Source organism: Thamnophis elegans, chromosome 14, assembly GCF_009769535.1.
Source record: "Thamnophis elegans isolate rThaEle1 chromosome 14, rThaEle1.pri, whole genome shotgun sequence".
Classification (NCBI taxonomy): Eukaryota; Metazoa; Chordata; class Lepidosauria; order Squamata; family Colubridae; genus Thamnophis; species Thamnophis elegans.
In genome coordinates this window covers 65527-76955 of record NC_045554.1, presented here as the reverse complement: position 1 = coordinate 76955, position 11429 = coordinate 65527, and the positions used below count along the sequence as shown (strand labels likewise).

At 54.2% G+C, this 11429-nt stretch overlaps 1 protein-coding gene and 1 long non-coding RNA gene across 2 annotated transcripts; one reads left to right on the top strand and one right to left on the bottom strand.

Moving 5' to 3' along the window:
- Window positions 1-138: 138 nt before the first annotated feature.
- Window positions 139-5449, bottom strand: PDIA2 (protein disulfide isomerase family A member 2). The gene is made up of 9 exons (XM_032230973.1): window positions 5136-5449; window positions 4013-4216; window positions 3608-3807; window positions 3262-3399; window positions 3052-3180; window positions 2593-2718; window positions 2191-2385; window positions 1860-1980; window positions 139-1211 (listed from the first exon to the last, which is right to left on the bottom strand). Exons 1-9 carry the CDS (start codon window positions 5296-5298, stop codon window positions 1009-1011), a joined length of 1479 nt encoding a protein of 492 aa, XP_032086864.1. The 5' UTR covers window positions 5299-5449; the 3' UTR covers window positions 139-1008.
- A 5094-nt stretch (window positions 5450-10543) lies between these two features.
- On the top strand, window positions 10544-11352 carry LOC116517507. Its single transcript, XR_004256469.1, has 4 exons — window positions 10544-10624; window positions 10708-10829; window positions 11091-11177; window positions 11280-11352. It is a non-coding gene; the product is annotated as an uncharacterized LOC116517507 (long non-coding RNA).
- Window positions 11353-11429: the final 77 nt, after the last annotated feature.

Here is an 11429-nt window from a genome sequence, read left to right as displayed (position 1 = left end):
TGGCAGTAAGTGGCACCAACCAGCTGCGTTTCCTTCTGCCCAGCGGGCTATTTTGCAGGGCTTTCCTGTGGCAGGGCAAGGCAAGGGAAGGGACGAGGGTGGGTGGCTGTACATGGAAGGAACCAGCTCTGGAAAGCGTTTGAGAGGGCCCAGAGGGTAGCAACACACGTAGGAAAGTAACTGGTTATTTGGGGTGGGGGTGGGGTTGTCTGCACGGCTTGAAACACGTGACTTTCACACAGTCTTTCTTTGATATTCAAGGTCTTTATATTGTTTATGACGCTGTGGGGGCCTCCTGTAGAAAGTGAGGCTCAGGAGGGGGACAGCAGGATCTATAACTCCTCCCTGGACTTTGTGGTCTCTGGTGGATTCATCCCATCGGGCCGTGGCTCTTTGGGGGTCTCAGCGGCCTAGGAAAGCAGAGGCAACCTTTACTCGAGTACCCAGGTACGCACTGTTCTCCAACAGCAACCACTGTGCACATAGGCAGCACACTGTTTGTTTACAAAACAGACTTAGGAAGCTGAGACTGAAGGGAAAGTGAGGGGAGAAGGCAGGTTCAACCCAAGACTTTTTCCTCCTGCCCCCCCCCCCTCCATCTTGGGGCGATTGTCCAAAATAGCGTGCATGAATTTTCATGGTGAACCTTGGAACCAAGGGTGGAATCCACATTCTAGCAAGACCTAGAAGCTGGCTTAGATCACTGGGAATTACAGTATAGATATCCCAGGAGTCTCCCCAAAGTCCAGATGGGAACCTGGAGGAAGAGGCTTCTGGCCTCGCTAAGCAGAACCTTCCCTTTGCATCGGGAAAGCTGGGTAGACCCTTTTCTGGAGGGGTCTGGTACTTACTCCAGCCTCTTCGTTGGAGAGGACCTGCCCTCCTCCACCCTCCAGGAACCTCGAGAAGCTCTCAAGATCTCTGCCTCCTTTGTACTCAGTCACCTGGGCAAGAAACCCCCAGTCAGCATGGGCCCACCTCCTTCCTCCCCCAACCAGCAGCCCAGCCCTAGTCCAAATGTTGTTCTACCTGCCGGCCTGGCCCAGCGGGAAAGAAGTACAGGGTTGGGTAGCCACGGATGGTCAAGTCTGCCGCTTCGTTGGCTGTGGCGTCCATCTCCGCAATGACGATATTATTGTGATCTTTGTATTTCTCTCCTAACTCTTCCCAGGCTGGGGCCAGGGCCTTGGAGTGGGGGCACCAAGGGGCATCTGTGGAGACAGATGTTCTTAGATTAAAAATACTGAACCCTGCCCTCGGTTGTGAGTCGCACAAGCTTGGGCTCGGATTCTCTGTGGCTGCTGTGCACAATCCACCCTCCTGAATCTAACAGGTGTTTAGGGATTCAGCATGGGACCTAATTTCTGGCCCAGTTGCATCGTGTTTCTCTGGGCAAAGCCTGTTCTGGAATGCAGCAAGCAGGCTTGGGGGCGGGGCGATAATTTAGTTGATGTTTTATACAAACACCCACCCACCCCCACTGAGAGTTAATTTCTGTGTGGAGAGGTAAAACCCTTTGGGCAGTTGTGCAACTCCACACCCCTCTGGCAGGCCCTATGGTCATAAAACTGCCCACCCCCAACCTCAGGGCCATGCTGGGACCTTTAGAAAAGCTGCCTATACAGTTTCAGACGTGCATTTAAGCCAGTAGTGGAGCAGGGCTGGTTGTTAGTCCCATTTGCTTTGATGTCCACAAAGCCAGACTGGGCCACTGTGTGGTTGTGGCCTCATACGTGAGCCTTCGGGCCTTCCTTGTGGGAGGCTAGTTGTGTTGCCCAGGGACCCTCCGCTGCCAGGAGCTGCCCCCCAGAGTCTCTCTTAGTATTGGCTTTGTCTGTGTTTGAGGTCCAGATGCTTACAGAATTTCACAAAAACGTTTTTGGTTTCATCAAATGCAACTTGCTCAAAGTTCTTGCCCACCACGACTTTCACCCGCTTCTCATCTCTGTCATTGGGGATCTCCTCGCTCATCAGGTGGGGCTGGAAGAGAAGGCAAACCAGGTAGGACCTAATTGGCAAAGGGGCCCCTTCCAGTTTGTCGTAAGCTGTGTGACCGTTCTTTCATGGGAATGCACCTGTGGCCTTTCCCCAGAAGGGCCTTTCCTCTTGACCTCTTGGAGACGTAATAAGGGAGTGCCTTCCTCCCCAGAGGTCCGCATGCACCAGGGTGACACCCCCCCCTTTGCCCACCTGACGTTTCCCCTGCAGAACCTCTTGGCAAAAGGTGTGGAGGCTGTGAGACGTGAGTCCTTCTGTGGCTAGCTGGTATTTTTTGTTGGCCTCAATGCTGATGAAACGGAGGGCGGGAGCATCGTGGCCCTTAAGGCCGAAGTACTGCAATACGCCGGCCCCTTCGCCACTGACATCCACCAGCAGAAAAAGCACCTGTGGTCTCGGACAGAAGCCCCCCAGTCACGGAGGATGGGTACAAATTTGCCCTCGCAGCCGTTTCATCACAGCCAGCTGGGCTTCCCCTCCCCTGGCTGGCTTAGCAAGAGGAGACCTGCTGCCTTCCTTCCAAAGAGGAAGGGAGAGGAGGTGGCCTCCCCAGGAGCAGCCCCACCTCCTCTCCCATCTCCACCCTGGACTCACCTGACCCCGGAATGCAGCGGCCCCTTCTCGAAAGGGGTCCAGGAGCCCCAGCTGGGAATCCACTGACTTGTTGATAAACAGCAGCAAATGGTGTGGGATCTTTGCCCCAAATATCTTGGAGGAGTTCTAGGGGGAAACCATCGTCAGTTGCCTCCTCTGGGCCGAGAGACCTCAAGCCACTGGACACAGAAAGCCCACAGGGTGCCGCCGGGATAGGCAGGCGGGCCATCCTGAAGGTCTGGAACCTCCCTCCTCTCTGGCCTTATCCTGACCTAACGAGGGACACAGGGCAGCAGAAGAGCAGGTCTGAAGGAGGTGCCCCCACAGCGCACCAATGAATGACAAACTGCCCATTGCAGCTACCCCTTTGATGGAGGCCACTATATGCAAGAGAGAGGAGGGGCTGCCTCTGAGAGCAAGGAGGCTGTGGGGTCCCTGATGGGGTCCCGGCTTCCTGACCTTATTTGTGAACTCCATCACCAGGTCCAAGCTCTGCGCGGAGATGAATTGAGCCAGGTCTTCTCCATCCAGGCCCAGCTCTGCGTCAACCAAGAAATCTACCCGCTGACCATCATCCTGCAAATACATCAGTCAGGAAACAGTCTCTGCAGAAGTGCAGCGGCACACGGTCCCTTTGACAGCATTTTGAAGATACCGGCACCGCCTTACCTTCCGAAAGAGAGAGATGGTGTCTTCAGTAATATTGTACTGTTGGAAGAGGAGCCGGTTGTCCGTGATGGCAAAGGCTACCTCGGGAGTGTCACTGGCCACATCGCCCAAGAGACCCACGTCTGGATCGTGCAGATCCTGGAGAGGACGGGACAGGCAGAGGCAGCTCTGCACACCAGCAGCATGGAGAGAGGAAGGGCTTTTGGGGGAGGCCAGGGGAGAGGGCACGCAGAATCTGCCAGTGGACAACAGTGGTGAAATCCCTGGCTACATCCCCCACGGAAAAGGCTCAAAGGCTCCGGTTATTTCTGAGCCCCCCGCCTCCGGTTCAGGGAGTGAGTAGGGGTGACATTTGGAAGAGCCTTGCCGGTGGCAGCTTCAAAGGGGCATAGAAGCCTAGGACGTCCCTCACCTGGAAGAATCCAACTACCGCAACGTTGTGGAGATTCACAAAAGCAGCCACTTCATCAACTTCTTCGAGGAGCACCAGACTGGGACCGGCTTTCCGCTTTATCCACTCCACGATGCCTGCGGCTTCCTGCTCACCTAGCATGGGAACCAGGGGAGGAGTTGAGTGGATGCCTGTCCACCCACTTCCTCACCAGCAACTCTTTGAATAAAAGGACCATGGCGCTTATCAGAGAATATGGGGAAATCAGTGGCTTAAAGTCTTTGGTCCTGTCCACGGAAGAGATGTTCTGCTCCTCTGTTGAAAAAACACATGCCGGGTTCCATCTGCTTCCCAACTGACCTGGGAAATCCATGGGGTGGGTGCGGTTCCCATCTCGGAAGAGTTTGAGGACAGGATAGCCAGTGATTCCAAACTCGGCCCTCAGGGTCTGCTCCTGGGTGCAATCCACCTTGGCCAGTTTCACAAGGGATTCCTCCTTTAGCAACATGGCTGCTCTGGCATATTTTGGGGCCAGGGCCTGGCAATGCCCCGACCAGGGGACGCCTGAGGGAGAGAGAAGAGAGGCAGTCAAGAAGAGCAGCAGCTGAAAATCAGGATGCGGAAGAGAGGGAGAGCCCTTTCCCCGCTCTCTCTATACCAGGATCTTGGGGGAAGCGGGAGTGGGGGCACCTCGTGAGACTGAGTGACGGGAAGGGAGAGTTGCTTCTTGCTGCGGGGCATCATCAGAAAGGGGGGCAGAGCTCCAAGATCCAGCCAATCCAACCACTGACGCCTCCGGTCTTGAGCACTGCAGGACGAGGTAGGAGCAGTGCTTAAGCTTATAACAAAGACGAGGATGGCTTCTCTCTGGGTCTGACGGCTCCCAAGGCCCGAGAACCCAGCATACACCAACACGGGTCGGCCGAGGGACTTTGGGTTTTATGGCCAGTGAGGGGCAGCCTCTACCAACTGAAGTTGCAACAGCTTCAGGCAGCTGCTTGGAGCTGGCCAAGAATGGACACCCAGGTAGTGGGAGCCATTGTGCGCACCTCGTGCCAAGTGTGCACCATGCTGTATGTTCCCCAGTCTAAGTTGCTATAGGGACTGACTTGGGGTATTTGCAGGCCATTGGCTGTTTTGGGAACACGGCCTGTTTTGTGTAAAGATCCAATCTCTGGTTCGTGGGATAGTTTGTTCAAACAGGCCCAGCCTTGTGTAGTGGCTGTGCCCAAAGCAGCAGGGAGCAGGAAGAACAAGGGTTGCCTTCTGAGGCCGTAAATGACACCATAATGGCACCACCTCGCACGTGAGCCTTGCGTAGATCCAGTTCTCTTCACTCAAATGGGAAGTTTGCCCCTCCCCCAGGAAACTGCGCTCCCCTGCAATAGGGTGGCATCTGCCTTACAGAGGCCCCAAGGGAGCCCTGTGAAGATTTCCAGGTGCCTCCTCCCCTGGTCCTCCTGCCCACCGGTACTCTACTCACAGAATTCCACCAAGAGCAGCTTATACGTCCGCAAAGCCCTGGCAAAATTGTGCTGGTTCAGGACCAAAATGTTTTCCTCCTCCACCACCCAGCTGTTGTCGTCTTGTGTCCTGGCAGGCTGAAGGGGAGTTAAGGCTAGCCACAAGAGCAGCAGGCAACCCATGGCGGTATGAACGGTGGGAGTCAGCAGAACAACACGGACCCAGAGACGCCAGGCAGAGAGCAGGGCTGGCCCTGATAAGGCCTCTGGGCCCAGACACGTGGCTCTTGGTGAATGGCTCTGCCAATCCCGACCAGGAACCTCCACCTGCCAACCTGCTTGCTCTGACCTTGCTGCACGGGGGGGGGGGGGGGAGAGTCCTGAAGGAGCCCTGGTTCTCCTTGTCAAGAGGAGCTTTGGGGCTCCCGTGGCTGGTGCCGCTGGCTCTTCCGGGTTTCCAGGTGGAGAGTCAGAAAGAAGGTTGCTCAGAACAGCCCATGGAGACCTCTGAGAGCTTCAGCTGCACTTCTGTCCAGTTGTTCTTTGGGGCCAGAGTGGAGACCCAGGAGAGTCTGCAGCTGCTTTGGCTTCTGAAACAAAGCTATGAGGCATCTGCTAGCATGGGAGGGCGGAGATCCAGAAGGAGTCCAGGAGCTGAAGAGAATCCTGGGCATTCTCAAGGGTGGCTACCCCACGGAGACAGAAGCCCAAGCGAAGGCTGCTTGTTGCTCCTGCCCTCTTCTCAGAAATGCAAGAGGGTTGGAGGGGAGAACTCCGTGGCTTCCCAGCAGACCTTTAGGGACAGGGCGTTGCGTTCGAAATGTTCTCAGCAGTCCCCTTATGGGTGATGGGTGAGCTGCTTCCTTAGGGTGATTGATGTACCAATGGCCAAGTGCCAGGAGATGGAGGAGGAGGAGGCAGTGGTAGCAACGGTACTTTTCAGGACCAGGATATTCTGGTAAGATCTTCCTCTTGTACCTCACAGTCTGGGTAGAACCCAAGACCATTCTGTGGAATGTCCATCATCTTGCTCAACTGCTGGATTCTTTAACAGTTTTGAGTGTTGCTAGGAAGCAGCATGGGTCTGAATGGTGAGGCAGGCCTGAGTCTGGAATGGGGGGCAGAACTGAGAAGTGGGGATGGACTGTCCCAGATGCAGAGCAAGCCAGGCAGCTGCTTTCTAAGGGGTGGGGTAGGACCAAGCCTCCCACAGCAATACATCAGGCTCTGTATCTGTTGTGAATTCCTCCCTGCAGAAAGCAAAGAGTCGGGCCTTAACAGAGAGTCTCCTGAAAGACAGGTAAAGGGGAGCAAGGGAGTGGCAGAAAGCTCTTTGGAATGGCGCCAGCCTCCCTTCCTCTTGGCCTCTGAAGCACCAGCAAGAGGCTTCGTTCAGACTGTCTGACTCAGCTTTGCCTCTGCTTAAACTGAGCTCCTGCGCAGCAATACAGTTCAACCAAGGCCAGTGGGGGGATGGCGTGCGCGCGACTGTCAGTGCAAGACACACCAGGAGGTTTCTAATTGTTTTGAGCATCTCCTGTAACAGGAGGAAGATGAGACGGTGGCCCTTTTGTGCGCAGCTGCAAGGAAGGGTTGCTATGATGTGGCCCAGCGACTCCTCTCCCAGGGAACGGGGGCCATGAACAGCCAGGTAGTGCAATGCGGCAAGAGGCCGGAAAAGGGGGGGGGGGTCTCCCTTCCTGCATCTACTGAGACTGCCCCTTGCTTTGGGTCGTTTGTTCTCCTCCAGGATGCCAGTGGCAGAACCCCACTTTTCTGGGCCACAGAATACAGGCACGAGAGACTGGTGGAGCTGTTGCTGTCCCATGGGGCAGACCCAGATGTTCGTGACAAAGTGTGTGCAAGATGGGGGCTGTGGGGGAAGGGAAGGGGAGAGGGGCATATCCAGCAGCTGCCTCATAATAAACGAAGAGGGCTGCATCTTGAAAGGGCTGGAAAGAAGCAAGACCCAGCCAGGTGCCCCAAAGAGCCACATGGTCACGCCTGGCTTGGTTCCAACTACACCTCCAGGCTCAGCTTCATGGGTCATGTAGCAGTGGGCCCTTGAGCCCCAGCAGCCCTGCAAAGGTAAAGAAGGGAGTCTTGGGGGCAGAGGGCCCGTTCTTCTGGGCCCTGCCCAACAGAGCAACTTTTCAACAGCTCTCCAGACTGACCCAGCCTTTCTGTTCCACTTGCCTGGAGGCTCTTCCCTCCATCGGAGCTATCCAGCCCTTGGGAAGGGAGGTTTGGCAGAGGGCCTCTGCCTCTCCCACTGCTCTTCCCAAGGGGCTGGGATTTCAGGGCTGCCTGGGAAGGGCTTCGGAGCAGGGCCTTCAGCCAACTCAACCGTGGGTCTCTGCCCTTCTGACCCCATGTAGGAGGGGAATCTTTGCCTGCACAGGGCGGCCTATTTCGGCTCACCTACCATTGCTAGGATGCTGCTGGAAGCTGGCTCAGACTTGAATGCAAGAAACCACCGGGGTGACTCACCTCTGCACCTGGCGGCCCAAGAGAAGTGCCACGAGTGCCTCAGGTGAGATAAGTGGGCCCGGAGGGTCTTCACATGTACTTAGCTGACTACACAGGGCAGAGCTCTGGAGGAAAGCTGCAGCCCTCTTCCAGGCCTGGGGGGTCATTGCTCAGTCTTCCAGGCCTGGGGGGCAGTTGTCTACTCTCATCCCTCCCTCTTGGCGAGAAGGCCGTTTTGGTTGTTGGGACATTCCAGTCCTAGCCATGTCCCCAGATTTCGAAAGAAAGGACTGGAGGGTTGCTTGTGGATTGGGAGAGATCTTGGAATAAGATGCTTTGGCTGCCTGGAGTTCTCCTTGGGGACCACAAAGCCCAGGGGCCCCAGCCGCCTTCTAATCTTGCAGCCTTTTCCTGGCCTGTGGCGCAGTTTCTCTGAAGAACAAGGCAGGGCAGCTGCCCCAGGAATGCACCCGGCTCAGCTCCCCCCCCTGCAGGGCTCTGCAGGCCTTCTCTGCCCAGTTGCCAAGCCAGGTAGAGCAGATACTCAGCAGGTGAGTCAGTCACACTCCCTCCCTCCCTCCCTCCCTCCCTCCCTCCCTCCCTCCTGCCATCCTCTCTGCAATGTCGCCCATCCCACAAAAGCATATTCCCAGTTGATGGGCACTTCTCAGACTGTGGGTGGCGCTCAGCACCGCTCAGCTGCCTTGCCTTCTCTTCCCAGGGACGTCTCCCGGGGCTTCGAGCAGGTTGCCATTCCCTGCCTCAATATGGTAGACCAGGAATCCTGTCCCAGGGATTTCCTCTACATCACAGGGAACATCCTATCAGGCTCAGGGCTTCTTCCCATAAAAACCTGCCATCAAAGTCAGGTGAGAGATTTTCCTTCCTTGCTTCCTTTGGGAAGCCTCCCCAGCATTCGTAGCACATTATCTGGGGCACACACTGTGCGTGTGTTTGTACGTGTGTGTGTATGTTTGTACGTATGTGTGTGTGTGTTTGTGCGTGGGACAGCAGGAACTAGAGGTTAGCTTTTGTGATGGCGTCCTTTGAATCAAAGTATTGCAGACATGCTTCCTTGTTAGCCTTTCCCAAAGCCAAGATAAGTGTTTGAGCATTTTCAGATTTTTTTACTGAGCTCCTTATGTAATCACATTTATTTTTATTTAAATTTATTTTATACCTAGAATTATTCAACTGTAATTTGAAATCCTTCTTTGGAGGAATGCATGCCAGACTTCAGACTTCCTGTCCTGCATTTGACTGTAGATTATGGACTTAAAACATAATTTTCTGAAGTCCAATATTTGTGTACCCAGTTTACTTCCACTTAAAATCAAGATTTCCAACACTATTGTTGTCTTCCAGGTTTTCTGCTACTGCCTCTTATTTGATTAAATTATTCCTATTGCTTGAATCAAATCAGGAATGGATTCTTTTGTGGCTTCTTCCACCTTCTGAAGGAGAAAATTACCACAAAGCAGGCTGAGAACTTGCTAAAAGGACCATGTTTGTTTCCTAGCACATGTCGTGGCAATTAAGGCCCCTGTCTCAGTTTGAGAGAATCAGTTTGCTTCTAAGAAGCATCAGGAACACCTTGTATTTGATTTGGTGGGTGGCACAAACCACAATATTGTTTTTATTCTTCCTTTATTTTTTAAAAAAGGAGAAGGCTCTTTTGAGGGAATTCAGTCTATCCCCCAGGTAATCCTACAAAACTAACCTTTGATTAACCCCACTTCCAAAGCCAGTAATTCACTCTCTGTGAGAACAGATTGGTAGTAATTCATTGTGATATTATCGGTCTCCACAGAGATGAGAAGGAAAGGATACCTGTCTGGGAGCCTGGCAGACCTGGGCAGCCGTGCTATCCCTTTCTGACCGTTGCTCGCAGAAGACTGGCATTTGCGCGTCAGCACATGCAGCATGCAGACTGGCCCAGATTTGGGTCAGCATCTTTTTTGCAGACAATAACTTGCATCCCCCCCTACAGTACCAGCCTCTTTTCTCCTTCACTGAAGATTCAGACGCTTGTGGAGATTTTCCCCCCTGAAAGCCGTTCTTGCTGGCCTCTTTTCTTTGAAGGGAGTATCTTCTCTCCTGACTCCTTCTTCAGCATCTCCTTGGTTGGGCCCCAAGAGCCCCCTCCCCCCCCCCCAGGCGATCACTAGCAGTGAGTTGCTTCTGCTGCAGACAGGAGGGCTGCTTGCCACAAGTCCTGCAATCCCCACTCCAGCCACCTTCCTTCCTTCTTCTACCCACTTGGGGAAGGCAACTTCTCTCTCCATCTTTGGGGAGCTTCCTTTCTCAAAACTTGCCTTGTTATTTAAAATGAGGAGGAGATTTGGGGCCTCTTACTCCAGGATTAACCTTGTTGGAGTCAATACATCCACTTCATAAAATACATATTTAATATTAATTTAAGAGGGAGAGAGTGCTTTTGTCTTATGTTGGTGTGCGAGAGAAAACTGTTTAGCCCAATACAAAATGTTGGGAAGACTTTACCCATAGAAGAAAGGAGCATATTAAAGGCTATTTAGTGACTCTGCTTTTATGAGGTAACTCTGATTCAGAAGTGACCACTGCTGCACACCATGGGGCTCCTGAAAGTCAGGTACACAATGGAAATGAAATAAAAACAAACTTGTTTTTTTCAGTGGCACCAACTATAAACTTTTGCCAGAAAAACTTATACGTTCCATGCTGAGCAGTAGAATTGTGTTGGCTAAGGCCAGGTCTCGGCTGCAGTCCCGTGTGGGAAGGGCAGCAGCTGTGGTAAGAAACAGCAAAACCACCAGGGGAAGCATCTTTCTTCATGCAGCTGCTGCTCTGCCACCCTGGGGGATCAGAATGTGGCTGGGTGCCAGTGGGTACCTGGTGGATTCACATCGTGCCAGCTCTCTCCACAGAGAGGGAGGGATGTGTGCTGGACCGACCGTTGGCATACTGCTTTGGTTAATTTCAGGGCTGCCGGTGTGATGGAGGCTGCACCGTGGCCAGCTGTCCCTGCATCCTGCGCAGTCAGTGCTCCTGGACCCTCACGGTGAGATGCCCAGCTTTCTTCTCCCTATTGAGGGGATGTTGCCACTCCAAGTGCCAGCCAGCTTCTCCTTCCTGCCAATGCAGGGTGGCCAACTCAGGCTGGATACCACTGGCACAGCCCCCGAGATGGGATCCATCTACGAATGCAGCATGCTGTGTGCTTGTCCCAGGTCCTGCCCCAATCGGATGGTGCAGCGTGGGCTCCGGTGAGTGTGCTGAGGTGTCCTGGCTCCTGCTGGAATACCGGGGGCAGCCTAAGTTGACCCTGGCAATCATCATCATCATCAGAGATTGACTGACGTTCCATCAGGTCAAGATGCCCACGAACCACCTTGGGTTGCTCTTCTTCCCTGCAGGGCCAGTTCACCTGTATGAGCTGGGCTGGGAGGGATCTGTTCTCCCATGGCTGCCCCACAACAGCATATTCCCGCAAAGGGAGTAACCGGAGGCCCTTCCTCTACTTGCAGAACCCAGCTCCAACTTTACAGGACAGCTGCCAAAGGTTGGGGTGTGCGCACAGTGCAGGATGTGCCCCACGGAGCCTTCCTTTGCCAGTGAGTTCTGGAGCGGGGTTCTTTTGTCCTGCCCCCTGGAGGAGGGGCTGGGAGGAAGAGCAGAGCAGCCCACCTCTCTCACTGCCCCCCCCTCTCCGCCAGGTACTTTGGGGAGCTGATTTCCAATACTGAGGCTGCACACCGAGAGGAAGACACTTACTACTTTGTGGTGGACATGCCGGTAGAATCTGCCTTACTCGGGAATGTGACTGGGGGGGGGGGGGGGGGAGCCGGAAGCAAGGGCACCGCTTG

Coding starts and splice junctions, on each gene's coding strand:
- PDIA2 (XM_032230973.1), bottom strand. CDS start 5,298: ATGGGTTGCCTGCTGCTCTTGTGGCTAGCCTTAACTCCCCTTCAGCCT. Junction 1,981..2,190: donor TTCTGCAGGGGAAACGTCAG/GTGGGCAAAGGG, acceptor CTTCTCTTCCAG/CCCCACCTGATGAGCGAGGA. Junction 1,212..1,859: donor AAACGTTTTTGTGAAATTCT/GTAAGCATCTGG, acceptor CTGTCTCCACAG/ATGCCCCTTGGTGCCCCCAC.